This window comes from Mus caroli, unplaced genomic scaffold, assembly GCF_978045245.1.
Source record: "Mus caroli unplaced genomic scaffold, Mus_caroli_1 scaffold_2, whole genome shotgun sequence".
NCBI classification, from domain to species: Eukaryota; Metazoa; Chordata; class Mammalia; order Rodentia; family Muridae; genus Mus; species Mus caroli.
In genome coordinates, this window is record NW_028227257.1 from 23,706,005 (window position 1) to 23,727,751 (window position 21,747).

Consider the following 21,747-nt stretch of genomic DNA (forward strand, 5'->3'; position numbering starts at 1 on the left):
GACGATGGTCCGCTTCTCCTGTCTGCTCTCGTTTCATAATTTTCTGTGGGTTGAGATTTAAGGCCGCAGACACCCTTCTGTCCTTTGCTAGTTGTGTATTCAGTGAGCTTGCTGTGGCACTGACCATGTGTCTGTTGTCTCTGCTGAACACCGTCAGTATTGACTGCAGCTTCTGGGAAAGATGCTGTTGCCTTCACCCAGCATCCCTCTATGGGCTTGATAAACAACCTTCCTGCATGCTTCCTTCTCCCAGCCAGCCACTGGGGGTCCAGTCAGGTGGCTGGACCAGAGACCTGGAAGCTCATCTTGCCTATCCTTCATTCATTTCCCCTGGTCAGTCATTTGTTACTTAGCTCAAACTCTTTTGACTCTGAGCTAACAGTAACAAATGAATTTACTTTGAAACCAGTACGCATGCTCACATTGGATGCAAACATATAAAGCTTGTTTTTACAATGTCAGGAAATGCCTGGTACTTCCTATTCTATTTGGACTAATGTTAGCTAGTAGTTGAAGGTTTAACCCACCAAATTGATTTCACCAGAGTGCAACCCCACAGTCCCTGATTTCCACCTTTGCTCTCAAGTTTCTGAGCATGCCATTCACGTCCTAGAAGAAGCCACCTGTACCTTGACTGTTCTTGTCTCTGCCATTGTGCAGTGCCATGGCCTTTACCCTACTCACTACTGGAAAACTCTTGGTTTCCCTCAGTATGTAATTAAAGCATTATGTTCATTATAAGCCTTCCCCTCCCATCTGAAAGCCGTTCTTCTGTGACTCTTTGGTAGGTTTTAAACAATTTTAAGTTTAAAAAGTGGATATATAAAAACATAAAAATTATACATGTCAGTGGAGGACTGTGTAATATTTTGATACCTACATATGTACATTACATGATTTGTGTTTGGACATGTGTCTGTCTACATGTGGTTTTTGTGTGCAGAGGCCAAAGTAGGGTGTCAGGTGGCCTTCTTCATCACTCTGCCGTAATAAAGATAGAACAACTCAGTTGTGTGGTGGTAGTGGTGGCGGCGCCCGCCTTTAATCCCAGCGCTCAGGAGGCAGAGGCAGGAGGGTAATCATAGAGCAGCAGGGGTTTATAGCCCCATAGGAAGAACAGCAATATCAACCAACCAGAGCTCCCAGGGACTAAATTAGGATCAAGGAGTACACATGGAGGGACCCATGGGTCCAGCCGTACATGTAGCAGAGGATGGCCTTGTTAGACATCAATGGGAGAAGAGGCCCTTGGTTCCGTGAAGGCCGATGCCCTAGTGTAGAGGAATTCAAGGGCAGAGAGGCAGGTGTGGTTGGGTGGGTGGATGGGGGCACACCCTCATAGAAGCAGGAGGAGGGGAGATGGGATTTCTGGGGGGGGGGGGAATCAGGAAAGGGGATAACATTTGAAAAGTAAATAAATAAAATATCCAATAAAAAAGGTTAAAAAAAAAGAAAAAATCATTATTTATATATGAGCCATCATCTCTTTAAGTCTCAGCCCCCCCCTTTGTCTCTGCCCTCCCCCCCATCATTTTGTAATGTTTAAATTCCAGTCAAGTTATAAATGCTCTCATTTGTTGTTTCACTGTGAAAGTTTTTGAAATTCCGGAACCTCCGCAGAATCGATATGCGCTCTTCAATGCTGAGCTCTGCACAGAGTAAATCTCATCCCAGCCACACTGTGTAAGTGGTGAAAAGGTTGGTGCTTGGAGTGAAGGCGTGGAAATGACGTGACTACTTCTTACGTGTATAGCACACATGCACAAAAGGACCCTGAAGCCGCTTCCTGGAAACCCAGAAGGCAGTTTTCAAAGCCACTTCTCTACTTCCGTTCCCTTGTTTTACACGAGGAGGGATGGTTCTGGTGACCTGATGACATTTGTCACAAGTCACTTTATGTCCCACATAACAATGAAGAATCTGAGACAAACCCAAAGCTGACTCTGTGACGGGGATGCCCTAGTGTCTCTTCTCGGTGACCAAGGGACAGGGGTCTCTTTTTCTGAATACAAATAATGACAGAAATGACTTTTCCACGACTAGCTCTAAAGTGAGCGCTGCTTTTCTTGGCATTCACTGTCTGTGTCCCAGAAAGCCCGGGAGACAGTAGATGCTTAGGAACTACAAACCTTGATTTCAGGGGCCCAGAGCCAGAGGATGGGCCTGAACTGTTAGGAGAGTCAGAAGTAACTTGTAAAGATGTTTCAAGTGCCAAAGCAAGATGGAGAGTGAATATTAGGGGAGCCAGGTAAGACTCTTCTAAAGAAGAAAAGGAAGTGAGGTATGGACTGGGAAGGCTTTGGAAAACCTACCATGCCATCCCAGTCCAGCTGGGAGCGGCCCTGGCAAGCGCTGGCAGCATCTGCCAGGGCCGCTTTAAAAGCACCCTTGCAGTTTTGATGTAGCTGTGGGCATCCGGGCTCCTGCTGACTCCAGACCTGCTATATATGGTGTGCCCTGGAGCTGTGCACAGCTCCTTTCTTCTTCCCCCAGCCAGAGGCTGCGCTCACACATCCACACACGTAGGTTGTTGAGTTCCTTTTTGTTTAAACCAAAGACCCACGCACAAGCGTTTCATCAGCACACATGACCTTCAGTGGCCTGGTACTTGCCAGCCAAGACCTTGATCTTAAGGATCTGGTTTCGAGCCATATGTAGCTTATGGTAGTTCACGTCAGGTGAGGTGGTTTCAGGAAGCATTTTGATTTGCTTTCTTTTGCCACAGATGAATCTGGTGGCTACCGTGCTCCCCCTAGAAAGCTTAGAGACGACGTTTAGGAGACTAAGTATCGATAACCATGAACATAGCCCCAGGAAAGGGTCTGTGCCAGCTCACCAATATATAAACCACTCCTTAGCAAACAAAGGGGCTTGAGTGGCCACGTTGGCCTCTGTCTCGTGGCCTCAGTGGATGACAAAGTAAGGCAAACAAGCTCTAAAAAAATCCCACTTGAGATTCGTTTACAGCTGTCCGTGTGGCAGACCTGTGCGCATGCCCACTAGTTATGGAGTTCAGAATCACATCCTCTCAACAGCAGACTTGGTTGAACCAGGCCAAATTCCAAACATGGTTGTGTGGGACAGGATGTTCAGAGCTGCCAAGTTGTGGCAGGAGATCAGCCTTCGGAGTCACAGGATTCTACCCTCTCGGCTGATTCTACCCTCTCGGCTGCTCTTCTTGGCTCGAAGAGAGAGGAGGCTCTTGCTCTTTTGGCTGCAGACAGGGACGCTCTCTCGCAGGAAGAGGCTGCTGAGCTGGGCCTCACTGAATTGAAGGAATCGTGTGAGATGTGTGAGACACTGGCTTGGGGGAAAGCTCAGCCTGTGTCAGCTCCTCTCTTCTCCGCTGTGTGACCTTAAGTTACTTAAGCACGTGAAAGGCAGAGAGCTGGCCTGAATAAATAGTTGTGTAAATAGAGGCAGGTGATGGGTACCGATGCATCGGGTCTTCTACCTGCATCGGGTCTTCTACCGTAGAGCCTGTCTCTGGGCTGGCCTTCTACAGAGACTGGGGAGCCGTCAGAGGAAGGCTTGAGCTCTCCTGTTTTTCTTTACTTTGCTAGTTGGGTTCTTCGCCTTCCTTATATGTAAAAGAGATCAGGATTATTTATGAGGCCCTGGAATCACTGAGAGACAGAGATAGTGCTAAGGCTTATAACCTCAATAACAAATTGTAGGTTTAAGAGCATCAGCAACTGTCGGAGGAGCGTGTCGGCTTGCTGTAGAGCAGCGCAGCTCGCAGCCCAGCTCACAGATCAGCCCAGCTCACAGATCAGCCCAGCTCGCAGATCAGCCCAGCTCGCAGATCAGCCCAGCTCGCAGATCAGCCCAGCTCGCAGATCAGCCCAGCTCGCAGATCAGCCCAGCTCGCAGATCAGCCCAGCTCGCAGATCAGCCCAGCTCGCAGATCAGCCCAGCTCGCAGATCAGCCCAGCTCGCAGATCAGCCCAGCTCGCAGATCAGCCCAGCTCGCAGATCAGCCCAGCTCGCAGATCAGCCCAGCTCGCAGATCAGCCCAGCTCGCAGATCAGCCCAGCTCGCAGATCAGCCCAGCTCGCAGATCAGCCCAGCTCGCAGATCAGCCCAGCTCGCAGATCAGCCCAGCTCGCAGATCAGCCCAGCTCGCAGATCAGCCCAGCTCGCAGATCAGCCCAGCTCGCAGATCAGCCCAGCTCGCAGATCAGCCCAGCTCGCAGATCAGCCCAGCTCGCAGATCAGCCCAGCTCGCAGATCAGCCCAGCTCGCAGATCAGCCCAGCTCGCAGATCAGCCCAGCTCGCAGATCAGCCCAGCTCACAGATCAGCCCAGCTCACAGATCAGCGCAGCTCGCAGCCCAGCTCACAGATCAGCCCAGCTCACAGATCAGCCCAGCTCACAGATCAGCCCAGCTCACAGATCAGCCCAGCTCACAGATCAGCCCAGCTCGCAGATCAGCCCAGCTCACAGATCAGCCCAGCTCACAGATCAGCCCAGCTCACAGATCAGCCCAGCTCACAGATCAGCCCAGCTCACAGATCAGCCCAGCTCGCAGATCAGCCCAGCTCGCAGATCAGCCCAGCTCACAGATCAGCCCAGCTCACAGATCAGCCCAGCTCGCAGATCAGCCCAGCTCGCAGATCAGCCCAGCTCGCAGATCAGCCCAGCTCGCAGATCAGCCCAGCTCGCAGATCAGCCCAGCTCGCAGATCAGCCCAGCTCGCAGATCAGCCCAGCTCGCAGATCAGCCCAGCTCACAGATCAGCCCAGCTCACAGATCAGCCCAGCTCACAGAGCAGCCCAGCTCACAGATCAGCCCAGCTCACAGATCAGCCTGCATTTGGAGTAGGTGCTCACAAAGACTTGCTAAACAAGTGATTAATTAATACATGAATTTTATTGTTACTTTCTTTTTAATGTTTATTTTGCATTCGTAAGGGTCTGTAAGCCTTCCCTCCCCCAAAGAGCAGTTTTCAACATTTAACCTAGGACCAGGGTGTGGTGGTACAGGGCTGTAATCCCAGCTCTTTGGAAGCAGAAGCAGCAGGATCAAGGCGTTCAAGACTCGCCTGAGCCATACAAACCCCTCTAAAAGAAAGAATAAGGAAAAACAAACAAAAAACCAGTTAACATGAGCGCTTAGTCTAAGGATTAATTAAGTATTAATCCAATTATGTATTGGATTGAGCTGTTTGGTTCTTTTGTGTAAACATAGTTTTCAGTATTCTCCAAATTGGCTTGCACTGACTCTCCTCGTACAGTGAGGGTGTGGCCTGTGTTAGCTTTGTCTTAGACCCTAGGTCATCTAGTCATTAGATGAGACATTTTAAATTTGTTTCATTAATTTCACTTTCTCTTTGGGCCTCACTTGGTAGCTTTAATCTGTTCTGTCAATCTTCTGGTGGCGAGGGGCGATTCATCTTTCTGAGGCAGGGTCTCCCCTGTGTATCCTGGGCTGCCCTCAAATTTATGGTGTCCTCACCTCAGCCTCTCCAGTGCTGGAGTCACAGGCTTGCAACATTATGCCAGGCTATATATTTATCTTTAGTAAAATTTGGTTTCTTCCTTTCTAGGAGTGGCTTTTGTCTTACAGGTAAGCTCGTGTCAGCGTAAGCATCAATCCCTTCCAGTGTGCTGTTTTCATTTAGATTTTAGATTTTTTTTTTTAATTAGGTATAGGATAGGGAGGAGCTGTGCAGATCTGTATATGTATATATCATCACCTGTGTACCTGGTGCCCTCAGAGGTCAGAGGGCATTGGATCCCTGGAACTGGAGTTACAGGTGATTGTGAGCCCCCGAGTGAGCTCTGAGAGTCGAACCCTGGTCCTCTTCAAGAGCAGCTGTGTTACTAACCATTGAGCATTCTCACCAGTCTTCCAGAATGCATCTTCTAGTGTGATGACAGGAAACCCCATTCTTTTTTTTTTTTTTTAACATTTATTTATTACTATATGTAAGTACAGTGTAGCTGTCTTCAGACACACCAGAAGAGCATCAGATCTCATTACTGATGGTTGTGAGCCACCATGTGGGTGCTGGGATTTGAACTCGGGACCTCCGGAAAAGCAGTCGGTGCTCTTAACCACTGAGCCATCTCCCCAGGCCCGAAACCCCATTCTTGCCTCGGTTTTGTAAGGCGATTTGCTGTGGAGTTGATACTGAGTGGTGCTTGCGTGGGTCACAGATCCGTGGAGCGAGTTCGGTGTGGTGCTCTAGGAGTGATTTGATTTTCGCTCGTTGACAGCCTTCAACCCACATTTTCTAAACCATTAGGAACGCCAACATTTTAACGATAGAGATTTAAAGCAAACGTCACTGTTTACATTTCTCTCGAGGCAGTGCAGTCTTGTATTTCCAGCCAGACAATGAAAGAATTCCTCCATGTTGTCACTCTCCAGCCTTGGTGATGTTGATATTTAATTGTAAGCATGGAGGCTGGGAGGAAGAGTTAGCCTCCCAGTGTCTCAGCTGCTGAGTACAGGCGTGTTCATCTCACCAGGCCTTCCTCCCAGTGGCCCAGCACTGTCTGCTTAGCCTACAGAAAGCCAGACTTCTTTAGCACCACATTTCAAAGCCACCCACTCATGACTTCTCTGGTTTCACCTCTTAGCTTCTTATACTCTACCCAGCCACAAATTGAGGAAGTTGTTGTTCCTTCAACAGGTGCTGACGTCTCCCTTGGCCTTACCTTTGTTCCCCATGTTTCGTCTGTTTGGAAACCTTTGCTTGTTTGTTTGTTTTGTTTGTTTGTTTGTTTTTCCGAGACAGGGTTTCTCTGTATAGCCCTGACTGTCCTGGAACTCACTCTGTAGACCAGGCTGGCCTCGAACTCAGAAATCCGCTTGCCTCTGCCTCCCGAGTGCTGGGATTAAAGGCATGTGCCACCACCGCCCGGCTTGGAAGCCTTTTACCTTTTGTTCTGTCTTCACTTCAGCTCGTCCTTCCAAGGCTCACGATGTTTCCTTTCCCATCAAGCTTTCTCAGATCCCATTCGGATCTCCTCCTCCTCCTCCTCCTCCTTCCTTTTTCTCCTCCTCCTCCGTCTTTTCTATGTGAGCGTTCTATCTTCACACACACCAGAAGAGGAAATCAGATCCAATTATAGATAGTTGTAAGCCACCGTGTGGTTGCTGGGAATTGGACTCAGGACCTCTAGAAGAGCAATCAATAAATACCCTTAGCCACTGAGCCGTCTCTCCGCCCTGAGAGTTCCTTCATTTTCTATGTATGACCTTTTGAGCCCAGCTGCCCATTGAGCTGCTCATTGTCTTACAATGGCTATAGAACAAGCTGTTCTGTGAAACCCCAACAACCTCACCTCATGTTGATATAGTTAAAAGTTTATGATCTGAAAAAAATCTGTGCCTTTTAAACCTCAGTGGGCAGGTGTATTAACAGACTACAGGATTTTCAAATAAATGAAGAATTCCATTACCTCACTGTTGCTGTTGATGAATTAGCCTCCTATGACACTTAAGCATCAAAACACTGCATCTTTTCAGGTGAGAGGCTGACAAGAACAAATTAATTTATTTAAAAAGTACTATTGAACCTTGTCCAGTGCATTTCTGCTGTGCAGTGTGCTCTCTATCCCGTGCCCAGCCTTTTCACGGCCTTTTTCATTATCATCTCCAAGTCTCATTCATATCTTAGGTACTGTCTGGGTTCAGAGGTTAAAAGTTAGAATGAAATTGCCAACAGATCCATTTGAGGTCGATAGCGAACCTCTGGTTGGAAAGCTGCAGGCTCTGGGTCTGGAGAGATGGCCCCGAAGTTAACTGCAGATACAACTTAGTCAGAGGATCTGAGTTTGGTTCCCAGCATTCAACTTGCGCTGCTCATACCTTCCTCTAACTCAGCTCCAGGGAACCCAGTGCCTTTGATCTCCAAGGGCATTAAACTCATATGCACATACCCAGACACACACACACACACACACACACACTTAAAAATAAATCTTAAATTAAAAAAAGCTGGATGTTCACCAGACATTTATTCTTTTATGAGCAGATTTTGAAGTTGTCCATTCTATTACTTAAATCTTTACATTCTTCCCTGCTGGACAGTTTTTACTTTGTTAAGTAAATCTTTCGCTTTGGCCCAACCTCTGGTTTTGATTTTAATATTTGAATAGATAAATTTAGGGCCCTTCTCCTGTTTTCTCCAAGTTAGATATTCTTTGGCCTCTCTCTCATTCATACATACATATATATATATATATATATATATATATATATATATATAACTTATTTATTTACTTATTTGTGTGTGTATTTCGTCTAAATTGAGATCATCAGGATTGGGTGGCCAGTGCTGAGCCACCTTGCCAGTATGTTCTTCGATCTCTTTTTTTTTCCTCTTTTTCTCTTCTCTTAATTTTAATTTTATTATTTATTTATTTATTTTTGAGACAGGGTTTCTCTGTGTAGCCCTGGCTGTCCTGGAACTCACTCTGTAGACCAAGCTGTCCTCGAACTCAGAAATCCGCCTGCCTCTGCCTCCTAAGTGCTGGGATTAAAGGCATGCACTACCACCACCCAGCTTTTAATTTTATTTTTAGTTGGCCTATCATACATATTTATATATTATATAGTATTTTGACACATATGCACTTGTGTTACAATCAAACCAGAGTCATTAACGTGCCCACCATCTCATGTGTTATTTTTGCAGTGAGAATATTCAAACCACATCCCCTTCTAGCAATCTTTAGATATACTACACTGTCGTTAGCTGTAGACTGAGAATATTTGCCCACCCCCCACTTCTAGCCTACACTGTCATTAGCTGCAGTCCCACTACTGCGCAGTAGAACAGACGTACTCTTTAATATGACTGGAACCACTTGTCTCTTGAGATAGTGTTCAACATTAGAATCAGAAGATGCTGCTGTACCAAGCCGATCTGGAGTCTTGCTTTGCACACCGGGGACGTATTTTACTATCTAAAGCATGTTAATTTGGGGTCAGTATCACTATTGACTTGCATTGAGCGTCTCCTAGTACTTCCCTCCCTCCCTCCCTCCCTCCCTCCCTCCCTCCCTCCCTCCCTCCTTCCCTCCTTCGCTCTCCCCCCTTCCCCTTTAAAGGCTCTTTCACGCAGGTGGTTGTGACTCACGTATCTTGGACCTCTGGGGCTTTATTTGCTAGACACAATTGTGTACAGGGCCTTGTGTTCTCCCTGCTCAGAGTCTTGTGAGCTGCGGTCTGCCGAGATAGACTGTGGAGATATTTTTGGTTCATGGTTGGGTCATATAACATTTGTTCTCTTGCCGAGCTTGTCATCTGCCCATTTGATAAGTATGACCCCCCCCCCAATTTAGTCATGGAGACATTGAGACAGATTGGGCGGAAATCATTCCATTGTTGCTTGTAGGTTTTTCTTTTACAAAGGAGAGTAGTGAGACAGGGTCTGCTCTGTAGCTCATGCTGGCTTTGAACTTCCAATTCTCTTGCATCTACTTCTGTCTACTGGGATTTGTATGTATGTGTCCTAAGAGCCTGCTCCAAATAGGAACCTGTCTAGTAGCTTTGCCTTGCCTTGCCTTGCCTTCCTTCTTTCTTTTTCTTTCCTCCTCCCACCCCCAGACAGAATCATGGTATATAGACCAGGCTGGCTTTGAATTTACAGAAATCCTCCCGCCTTTGCTGGAACTAAAGGCAGATGCCACTACTCCTGGCTGATTTTCCTTTAAAGATTTATTTTATTTGTGTATATGTGTGTGAGTGCCTAAGGAGGCTGGAGGAAGAGGGTGCTAGATCCCCCAAAGCTACAGTTACAGGCCACTGTCAGCTACTCAGCGTAGGTGCTGGGGACTGAACTCGGGTTCTCTGCAAAAGCAGTAGATGCTTGCTGCTAGGGGCAGTGGGTGAATGAGAAGTGGCCAGACAGACACCTGTACAGTGGAGCTAATGCAATTGCTGCCTCCACTGTCTGGAACCTCAGCTCCATGGGGTAGAGGCTCGCTGGTCTCGGTAGGAAGCTTGTGGTCCTGCAGTCTCAGGATGTTTGGGGAGGAAGAAGCTGCAGCTGCTAGTCTTTGTCTTTGTGCAGACCAGTAATCATCTAAACTTTGACTCCCAAGTAAAGCTTTGCCATTTCTCTTGGGCCTGGGCCTGGGTCACATAGGTAACGGCTTTGCCAGTTTTCCTAATGGGTCTGAGACTTTGTGCATCCTCAAGATATGGCCATGCTCATGTCAGAGTACACATTTACCCCGGACCTCACTGACGTGGGCCTTCCTCAGATCCCCACTCACTCACTTAGCTGCTGAGCCTTCTCTCCAGCCCCTTGCAGTTGCTTTTAATGGGCAGGTTCTGCATGGAGAGAGACTTGACAATGTAAATAAGATATTCTGTAATTGTAACAGGAATTGTCCTTCAGTCTGCAGTCACTTGACACCTAGTTCAAAGCACCAGAATTCAGTTTGGTCATAAGAATAACATTGGGGATACTTTGAAAAGTTAGTAACCTTGAATATATTCTTTTTCATAATTAAATACAATACTTTAAGTGGCGCACGCCTTTAATCCCAGCACTCGGGAGGCAGAGGCAGGCGGATTTCTGAGTTCGAGGCCAGCCTGGTCTACAAAGTGAGTTCCAGGACAGCCAGGGCTATACAGAGAAACCCTGTCTCGAAAAACCAAAAAAAAAAAAAAAAGTTTCATTATTTTTAATTATGTGTGTGTGCACATGTGTATGGGTTGGTGCACGTGAGTGTTGTTGATGTTCAGGGAGGCTGGAGGCCTCAGATCCCCCTGGAGGCTGAGTTATAGGAGGTTTGTGGGTTTTCTGATGTGGGTGCTGGGAGCCGAGCATTGAATTGGGAAGAGCGGGATGTGCTTTCAACTATTGAGCCATCTCTCCCACTCCTGAATATATTTCTAAGTTAATAAAAATGACAAAATTCTTGCTGGGTGATGATGGTACATACCTTTAGTCCCAGCACTCAAGAGGCAGAGGCAGGTGGATCTCTTGAGTTTGAGGTTGAGTCCTATCTGGTCTACATAGAGTTCCAAGACACCCAGGATTACATACTGAGAGCCAATCTCAAAACAAGGCAACAAACAAACAAAAACAAACTTGATCTTTACCTTCAATGGAAGTCACATCTAGTGGGAGACTGGTTTGGTCATTATAGAGATGTCATTGTAGTATTCTTGGTGTCTATATGCTGAACAGATATTATCCAAGACAAGTGGACTAGGAGACACAGATACAATGGAAGAGTTTCTACATTTCTCATTACATTTTTAAAGGAAAAGGAAAAAATGAAAGTGGTTTTGAAAAGAATGTTAGGTTTTTACTGTGGGGGTGGGATGGACGGTGCATGCGTATGAATATACACACAGCCACGTATGGGACCAGAGGAAGGTGCCATGCTTCTTCCTCTATTGCTCTGCTGAAGCTCACCATTTGGGCAAAGCCAGCTGACCAGTGAGCTCTCTAGAGCGCATTGTCCCCAGCCCCAGTATCACAGTCACAGGCCTGCCCAGCCACATGTGTCTCTTTATGTGGGCCCTGGGATTCTAACTCCATTCTTTATGTTTATAGAGCAAATGTTCTTACCTACTGAGCCATGTCCTCGCCCCTGAAACTGATTCAATGATAGACTTTATTTATTTATTTATTTATTTTCTAAAGATTTATTTATTTATTACATGCAAGTACACTGTAGCCGTCCTCAGACACTCCAGAAGAGGGCGTCAGATCCCGTCGCGGATGGCCGTGAGCCACCATGTGGTTGCTGGGATCCGAACTCCGGACCTTTGGAAGAGCAGTCGGGCGCTCCCACCCACTGAGCCATCCCACCAGCCCCGATAGACTTTATTTAAACTTATATTTTAATGTGACAGCAATATCAAACATGTAAGTTTTTTCTTACTCTGTTTTTGAAATCCTTGGACTAGCCATGTTTAAAATGCTCAGTAGCCATAAGTAGCTGGTGGCTACTGCACTGAGCAGGAAAAGTCTTTGCCCACATTTAAAAATTCTATAGTAGTTAACAAATATCTTCCCCAGCTGAGTGGAGGATTCAGATTTGACCATCGTCTAACAGCCATGTGTGTGGCCTTCCGCGTCTGAGGGAAGCATCGAGGTATACTCATCTGTGTGGTGCTTACACTGTCACATGTAATGTGCAAGCCTTTTCCAGACTGCACACTTGAGATGGACTTTTTTACAGTGCCTGTGTCATAGGTGTCTTAAAGCTATAGCTTTAATCGAGTGTGGATATTAATGACAATAAGGTCACTCCTGCATTTCTGATTCATTGTGCTGTGCTAAAATCACTCCTGTATGAACTGTGTGAATTCATAGAAAATGTGGTTATCCAGTGACTGTTTTGCTTCCACTCAGGATGTGTCTAGTCCGAATGAAGCAGGAAGGCCGGACTGGGAAGTACATGTGCCGGATCATAGTTCATTTCATGTGGGAAGATGTGGAGCAGCGCGGCCGAGTCATGGGGGTGAGTGCTTCCCCAGATGCTGCCACGGCAGAATGGCTGAGCCGAGCCTGGGGTTCTTTCAGCTTTAGGATGGATTTGCTTTTGGAATTCTGTGAAATGTTGCCTAACGCCAGAGAGGCGGCTCAGCTATAGTCACCTTTCTTTGCCTCTTGGAAGCTTGACATACCACGGATACTTTATGGGTTTGTGCACATTATTGTGGTTTGTTGGTATGAGGACATCTTGTATACAGAAGTGGATAGAATTCTGGTGATGCGGAGGACAGAGTGGGGAACCAGATAGTAATCTAGCTAAAGGACACTGCCTTTGACATTGCTTCAATATTTGAATTAGTTCCCCTTTTACATTAGTTTTTTTGATTGGTCGGTTGGTTGGTTTTGATTTTCTTTAGACATGGATTCATGTACCTTATGGATTCCTGATTCTCCTGCCTCCATCTAAGTGCTAGGGTTATAGGCACATACCCCCATACCTGACTCTCTAGGTTAGTCCTTACGGGAAGATCCTGGTACGAAGGGCAGCAGTCCTCAGGGATTAAGGAAACTCTGGTCACTAGCTACCTAGAATATTTTGCCCAAGTATCCATTAAAAACGAATACCTTAGTAAATTCAGTAATTAGCCTGAGAAAAGAGAATATGGATCATGCAGGTGTGAGCTTACTTGCTTGTGTGTGCACACACATGTGAATGTGTGTGTAAAATGACTGCACACTATAGGATATATGTAGTACTGGGTTTTATGCATATTTGCTTTGTTCTACATGATCCCAGTTTTGTGTGTGTTCACACAACTCTCTTTTTCAGTCACATCATGTTCACGGTCTATCCATGCTAAGTGACTGTTCAGTCATAGCTGACTGTCATTGTCCCCATCTTCACACGCTCCCCCACTGTTGTCTGCTAACCCCATGCACTTTTTCTTTGAGACTTATACCCTGCATGTAGGTGGCGGTCTCCTCCTGAAAACCTCTGGGTCCCTTTGGGTTGAGGGTTTTCTCATATCTTTGAAGGAACTGTAGTGTAGGAGGCGTAGGAAGCCTGCCAGGGTTTGCCTTTAAGTATCTTTATGGACGCTCTATAGGAATAGCGTGGCAATGGCCTTTCCGTTGATTCTAAGAGAATGAAAGACCAGTTGTACCTGCGGTCATCACCTCTGCCTTGAAATCACGATTGAGATTTCTATGTGTTAGAGTGTGTGTGTTCCTGAGTGTATGTATGTGTTCCACACTTATGCAGGATTTCAAGCTGGTCAGAAGAGAGAGGGTGTTGGTTCCCTCTGTTCCCTTTACCAGATAGTTAGGAGCCACCATGTGGGTGCTGGGAACTGAACCCAGATCCTCTTCCAGAACCACTGAGCCATGTCTCTGATCCCTACTGAACTCTTATTATATCCATCTTGGTTCTCGTGTCATTTCTCCCCTTCCTGCCTGCCAGCTTTCTTTGCCGTCCAGAGGGAGGTCAGCAGACTAAGCGACTCAGACAGCTGGGTCTCTTACGTCTTCGAGTGTTTACTGCTCACTGTGGCAGCACACACTGGACTCAGGGCAGTGTTGGCATTTCAAACCACCCTGCTAATGATGACCAGTAACAACCTCTGGCCAGCCAGAGCCTGCGCCGGCTGCTAGGCATTGCGTTACAGGCTCTTCCATTAGATGAACCTGTTTTGTTTATCTCTGTTGACTGAACTCTGCCGGCAGTGGGACCACCAGGACCATGTGAGCCACAGCTGTCCTATCCCAAATAGCCTAATAATCCAGAAATTGCTGACTTCTGGACCACAGGAATTTTTTAATTACACCCTCTCCCACAGATTTTCTCTGCCATATTTAACAGCAGTCGACACTGTGAGCCTTCTCCGTGGTGCTTTGTGTGTAGTCTCCCTCCGACCTCATTGTAAGCTTTATGAATGCAGGAAGCTGTCTTGCTCTATTTTTTGCTTAGGTGGTAACATCAGAGGGATAAGTAGGATGAGTTGAGTTGAATGAGTGCATAAATTAGATCTCCGCCTTTGGTATAGTCAGTGAGTTTGTTTGAGACAAGGCCTCATTAGATAGACCAGGGTGGCCTAGAACTTACTATGTAGACTAGGCTGGCCTTGTATTCACAAAGATCCACCTTCATCTGTCTCCCAAGTACTGGGATTAGAGATGTATGTCACTATTTTAATATATTCTATTTTAAGATAACTCATAAGATAAATGCTACTTAACTCTTTTCCTTTCTGATACTGTTCTATAGGAGTCTTTAATTTTTCTTCTCTATCTTGTCCACTTGGATTATTCTAGAGAGTGTGCCATCCTATAGGGTGGTACAGTGCCCCTCTTAGTGTACCTAAGTTTATCTGGGGTCTTGATAAAGAACCAATGTGATTTGGTAAGTTTCTGACCAGACCCATAGAATCTACTCTCCCTCCCTCCCTCCCTCCCTCCCTCATGCCCTCCCTCCCTTCCTTCCTCTCTGTCTCTCTTTTTCAGAGTGTTCCAGGCTGGCCTTGAACTCACTATGTAACTCAGGATGGCCTTAAACTTTAGATCCTCTTACCTCCACCTCCCAAACGCAGAGGTTGTGGGTGTGCACCATCCTGCCTTGCTTTCTGTTGTGCTGGGAATGGACCCAGCGTGCTAGACACCAACTGAGCCCTATCCTCAGTCCGGAGCCTTTCCTCTCCACTGCCTTGTTCTGTCACAGGATTTCTTGTGACCCAGACTGACCTTGAACTCACTGCATAGCCAAGGATGACCTTGGATTTCTGGACCTTTGGTTTCCACATCCCAAGTTGTGGAGTTACATCACATCCAGTTTGGAGTGTCTAGTTTTCTAACAAGTTTCCAGGTTATGCCTGTGTTAATAGGGGTGTGGAAGGTGCCAACCATACTTTAAATAGCAAGATATTAGTAATTTCCCTAGTACAGGCTCCTACATTACCTTCATAATGAGAAATGCCTGAGCTCTGGTAAAAACTTTAAGTGAGAGATAGTATTTTCAAAATAGAAACTTAGAGTGGTAATTACTGTTCTTGATCTTCATTGTATTTAACACAACCTCTCCCCTCTAACTTGATGGTATAACAGACACCTTTTCTATAGGAAGGACAGTTGGAATTTGTCATTTGTGAGTGTGTTGCAGGTATAGGGGCTTCAGTCTGTTAGCATACAGCCTGCAGCAGTGGAACAAATAGTCTGGCCTGGGTCTCCCCCAACGAACAAGTCTTCCCTGTGCTTCAGTAGACACAGAAGCAGGCCCAGGGTGCTAACCAACTATGTGGGTGCAGAGTTTCTTCTCAGCTTTAGGGGGTGGGGGGCAGATTTAAGGGTGGTAATTTGCAAATCTTTCTGTGTCATTTGGCGTTCCAGGTATAGCTCTGTAAGAAAAGCCATAGAAAAAGAAAACTTATAAAGCCAGTCAGCGGTGTGGTGGTTTTTCTCATGCCAGAGAATTCTTAGAAGCCATTACTTTGAGTGGATGGGTGTGGCAGCGCTCAAGAGCCAAACCTGCCTCTTGCAAACTGATGACGAGTCAGAAATTGTAATCATGAATCCCTTTGAAACCAGAATTCCTATCAAGAACTCTTTCGATATCCAAGTTCTGGTGTCATGCAAGAGGGAAATTTTCCTTTTCATCGGCTTTAAGAAGCCAACTGTTATGGCACGGACTCACTAGTCACTGGGGAAGCCAGTGCAAAAAGCAACTGCTAAATTTGAGGTTACAAAAATTACATCAATAATTTAGTGTTCTGACTTTTTAAAAGGAAAAAAAAATCCAATATTTGAGATTTAAATATATAAATTAGCTGTGGAAATAAGGTTCATTATATCACCTCATCTGGCCTTGTTTTATTTCATTAACTGGTTCTTAAAAACCTTTGTGCGCCGAGCTGCAGCTGAAGAGGTTGGAGACCATTTTTCCTTGGGCTCTTGCCGTGCTTCTGAGTGTTGGTAGGAGTAAGAACCAGGACTTGACACAGCTGTAAAAACAGACAGCCCTTTGGCCTCAGCTCTTTCTCCTGTGGCAGGCAGATTTCAGATGTAAATTTCACCCTGCCTCTCCTGCTAATGAAGTAAGCGTCTTTTGCTGGGTCTGCACCAGGTGTGTCCAGTCTTGGGGCTAACTGGGAGCTTTACTTCGTTTTTTCCATTTGTGACATTTCAACCAAACTTCAAAAACAAACAAGAATTAGCTCAAGGCAGTGGCTCAGCGTATTCATGGTAACCTTAGTCTGGTGAAACGACTTCCTGTCAGTTTGGCCCTGCCAGACATCTCCACCTTACGACTCACAATGGTTTAAGCTTTCCAAGCCAAGGTGAGAAGGGTGGGCATAGGCTATAGTTAAAGAATTACAGTTTCTTCTTGTCGGTGGTTCCTACAGACAGGTGCCCCCAGTAAGACTCAGATAGGTGACTTCTTGCCAGTGGTATTCCAGCATGAGAATAAATCTCCTGTCCCTATCCTGTATCAGAGTTGCTTGATGAGATGGTACCGAGGGAAGAGTTTGTTGGTAGAGAGCCCTGACACAAACTGGTCTCTTTGGGGAACCTTTGGATTCTCGAAATTTGGATATTAACAAAGGCTTTAGATTTTCTGAAAATCTCCTTCCAATCTTCCAAGTTTCAAATAGCCCCTCCCCATGTTCTTCCTGCCCACAAAGACTTGCCTTGCTTATCAGACCTGCTGTTTTTGCGTTGCAAGCTCCTCCCTGATCACACTCTGTGGTCTATATTAATGCCAGACTCATTTCCCACAATGCTTGTGGAACATTCAGCACTTGCTGCTTCTAGCATAGCCTGGCACTAAGCGCTCTTTGAGATTCACATACCCACCCTGCCAGCCAAGCCAGGGGCCTCGCTGTTCCTGTCTTGTGTCTTTTCCTCATTCGGGGCATACATCTAGATTGTCCTCCTACTTCCTCCTCAGCACCTCCACCAGACTGGGACCAATCCAGTCCCCCTCACTGCAAGTGCCTTAATAATTTCCATAGCCGTCTTTGGGCTTTTGTTCCTTCTCTCTTATGCCATAGTAGCTCGTGCATATTGGCTATCTTCTAGATGAATTCCTGAGGGTCAGGACTGCATGTATCACTCTTTGTAGGCTCCAGAGTGCTTATAATTTACCCGTTGGCTGAATAGTGACTCTCTGAAGAATGAAAGAACACAATTCTAGAGGCCTGGGATAGGTATTAGGGAAATGGGGTAGGAGATACCGTTTTATTCTGAGAATATTTGTCTGCTCTGTTGGTATTAAATATTGGGAGAAAGACTGATTTTTTTTTTCTAGTGACAATTTTTAAGTTACATTTATTTGCATGAGTGCCTGTACTGATGTGGACAGGTGTGCACGTGCTAGGTATGTGTGGGGAGGTCAGAGGACAGCTTCCAGGACTCAGCTCTCTCCTTTACTGTGCAGGTGCTAGGGAACTGACCCAGGCCGGCAGGCTTGGCAGCAGGCGCACACTGCTGAGCCATCCTACCAAGTCCCCTGCCTTCATTTTTTATGTTTCTATTTTTTGTGCTTTTTAATTTCCTACTGAAATTGATCATTTTGTTTTGTTTTTTAAACCTGAGCTTACAATAGGGTATTTTACGTTTCAAAAATGGGATTAACAAAGGCTTTAGATTTTCTGAAACTCTCCTTCCAGTCTTCCAAGTTTCAAATAGCCCCTTCCCCATGTTCTTCCTCCCCATAAAGATTTCCAAAGAGGGCCAGGGGATCTAACTCGGGATAGAATGCTTACCTAGCAGGGGATGTAAGTCAGTGGGTGATAAAATGCTTACCTAGCATTCATGTGGACTTGAGTGTTATCCCTAGCACTTAAAATAAAGGGGAGAAAAATCTTAAATTCCTATTTTACTGTGCTGGGCTTCTCATCTCAAGGTCAGGTTTAAAACTCAGTGTCTAAGGCTTTGAAATATAAGGACTGCTTTAAAGATGTTTTTTATAATCATAAATATAAATGGTGTGTGTATGTAAATAAAGAACCTTTGGGCTGGATACCACACAAATAAGACTCAGTTTGTTCTTAGATGGCAGGAGCTCCTTGGAAGGGTTTTAAGTGGCCTAAGCTATTGGAATTGGACATTCAGTTATTAGGATGAATATTAGGAGAAAGATAAGTTTTTAGATTTTAAAAGTGTGTGTGTGTGTGTGTGTGTGTGTGTGTCCGTCCATCCACAGCGTCCAGAAGAAAGTGTTAGATCCCCAGAAGCTATAGTCACAGCTAGTTGTGAGCCACCTGGGAACCAAACTCAGCTCCTTTGGAATAGCAGGGCCACTTTCAAACTGCTGAGCCCTCCCTCTAGCCTGGAAACTAAATTCTTAGAAGGAAACGTGCTTTTTGTTTTGTTTTGTTTGTTTGTTTGTTTGTTTGGAGACAGGGTTTCTCTGTGTAGCCCTGGCTGTCCTGGAACTCACTTTGTTTTTTTTTTTTTTTTTTTGGTTTTTCGAGACAGGGTTTCTCTGTGTAGTCCTGGCTGTCCTGGCACTCACTTTGTAGACCAGGCTGGCCTCGAACTCAGAAATCCGCCTGCCTCTGCCTCCCAAGTGCTGGGATTAAAGGCGTGCGCCACCACGCCCGGCATTGGAACTCACTTTGTAGACCAGGCTAGCCTCGAACTCAGAAATCCGCTTGCCTCTGACTCCCGAGTGCTGGGATTAAAGGCGTGCGCCACCACCACCTGGCGGAAAAGTGCTTTTTCACTGGGGACTGGGCTGTGAATTTGAGCGGAGTCCACAGAGGACGTACCTACCCTCTGGAGGTACACTCTCTGTCCGTGTAAGTTTCTGAAAACCTGATGAGGAAGCATTCAAGCAAGTCGTTTGCCAACCGATTTGGCACCTGCACCCAGAACCCAGAATACTAGTCGGATGGCTCAATCACTTGTCCTTCCGAGTGACTCTCTGGTTCACAACCCCCACCCCAGCCTCCCACAATGCTAGGGAGCCACTCTAGTGCCTTGCGCATGCTCAGGGCATCTATCATTGATCTAGGCCCTCACTGAGCATGCTCGGGGCGACTGTCATTGTGATCTAGGGCCCCAGCCTTCCTTTTTACTTTTTGTTTTTAGAATAAGGTCTACGTTGCCCAGGTTGGTCTTGAACTTCTGTATCTTAGTTAGACCTCGATCTTTGATCCTCCTGCCTCAGCCTCTGGGGGAGCTTGCACCACCAGGCTCTCCCAGAGCCACTTCATTTTACCAGAAGGCCTTCAAAGAAGATTGATAATCCTTTCCATGTTGAAAATGAACTGCAGCATGGAATTCCCAGTACACTTGGTCATTTATCTGGAGTGCCATTCCTACCTTGAGTTACAAACTGTGGGGTTCCTGAGCTCTAGTGTTTCTGACGCATCAGAAACAGAGCTCTGTACATGATAGGCATTCTGCAAATATTCCTTCACCAAGTGGGTAAAAAAAAAAGAATTTGATCCTTTCGTTGTTTTTTAAATCACACTTATTTAGTTGGATGCCCCACTCCATAGTGTTTCTGTAAAGGAGCAGTGACCTTGTTCCACTTTTCAAAGCCTTGCTTGGGGCCAGCAAGAAAATAGATGGCTCAGCAGGTAAGGGTGCTTGGTGTCCAGCCAGACGACCTGAGTTCTAACCCCAGGACCCACACAGTGGATGGAGGGAGGCATTTCCCACAGTTGTCCTTACTTAAACGTGATGGCCATGATAGACAGGTGCATGCATACTCAAACATGCACGTGCGTGTACACCTTGTATGTGTGTGTATGTGTGTGTATGTGTGTGTGCGCGCGCGTGCGTGTGCCGTCTATAAGCTCATACTCCACGAACAACCCTCCTTTAGTGCCCCATACACTGAATGCTCCTAGCTCAGCTCTCCTTTCAAGGGACTAGACTTCCCCTCAAGTCCTTGTTTTTCTTTGCCTGATTTCATTTGATGTCCCCCGTTCACAGTCATCACACCGTGAAAGGTGAGTGCAGGGACGTGGGAGTGATGGATATAGCCAGCCAGAGTCATTTTCCAGCTCACCTTTCAGGGGCTGCCAAGGCTTCTTCCAAATAAGTCTCCGTGTCAGGAGTCACAGGACAAACAGCCCTATGAAACATCCTTCCTATCTCCCTTCTGTCGTCACCACCGTTAGTTGAGCCTCCTAAGCTGAATTCTTAGTCATCCCCGAGTCCTGCCTCTTCCTCTGCATCTGCTCGGCTTGCCTGTTGCATGCTTCACATATCTCCGTCCGCCGGATTCTCAGTGGCCCATTGCTTCACTTCAGGCAACATCTTGCTTTATTGCAAGTCACTTCTGAAGCAATTCTTGGCTATTCCCAATCCAGGCCTCCTGCCACCTGACTGCCAGAGGCCACCTTCCTGAGTCCTGCATCTGGTCATGTCCCTCTCATACCAGAGACCTGAGTGTTTTCACCACAAAGGGGACAAAATTTAAATACCTTGGAAGTGGGTATAGAACCTTTGGTAGGTACATAAACCAACTTGTTTATTTTCTCTCTCTCTCTCTCTCTCTCTCTCTCTCTCTCTCTCTCTCTCTGTCCTGTCCAGTCTTACTATGTAGTCCTGGCTATCTTGGAACTTGCTATGTAGACCAGGCCAGCTTCAAACTTACAGAGATCCTCCTGCCTCTGCTTCTGACTGCTGTCTTTTTTTTTAAAAATAAAACATTGAACTGTTTAGATGTTTCTAAAATATTAAAATCTTTAAATTTTTTATTTTCAGTTTTTTTGAAAAGTCAAGAACTTATTTTATTTATTTTAAAATAAACATTGAAGCTTCCCCATTATCCACCACCCTACAAAACTTTTGAATGTAGAATGTTCAACAGCCTAAGCAGTTTTAGTAGGCTGCAAAACCAGCAAAAACTCTAGTTGTCTAATGATGAATATCTGAGAATAATTATTGTTTTGAGTAGCTGATTACCATCTTGGAAAAAAAATGTTTGCAAAAGGCTAAAAGTAAAATTTAATTTCTGTACAGAAAGTAACATTAACTTAGCCTTTGCTATTTTGAGTTTTTAAAAATTAAAATACGATTACATCATTTCCCCCCTACACAATCTAAAATGTTTTGATATCTGCAGTTTATCAAATATTTAACAACAAAGAAGGGGGGGGCGAGTGTTTAAGCCTAAAATGATAACTGTAGGCTCTGGGGATCTGAACTCGGGCCCTTTTGCATGAATGGCAAGCTTTTTACTGACTGAGCCATCTCCTGTTCCCTGTAACAGATCTTTTTTTAAAAAATAGATTTTTAATTTTTATTTTGCACACATTTTACCTGTTTGTGTGCCTGTACGCCACCTGTGTGCTTGATGCTTGAGTAGGCAAGAAGAAGGC

At 45.8% G+C, this 21,747-nt stretch overlaps 1 protein-coding gene across 3 annotated transcripts in view; it reads left to right on the forward strand.

Annotated features, from left to right (window-relative positions):
- The window catches only part of Uqcc1 (ubiquinol-cytochrome c reductase complex assembly factor 1), an 84,469-nt gene that overhangs the window by 30,934 nt on the left and 31,788 nt on the right, over positions 1-21,747 (forward strand). For all 3 annotated transcript variants that reach the window (XM_021184191.2, XM_029473909.2, XM_029473908.2), the window contains one exon: positions 12,335-12,443. In XM_021184191.2, coding sequence (XP_021039850.1) covers positions 12,335-12,443 — 109 coding nt within the window. The remainder of the gene's footprint in view (positions 1-12,334; positions 12,444-21,747) is intronic.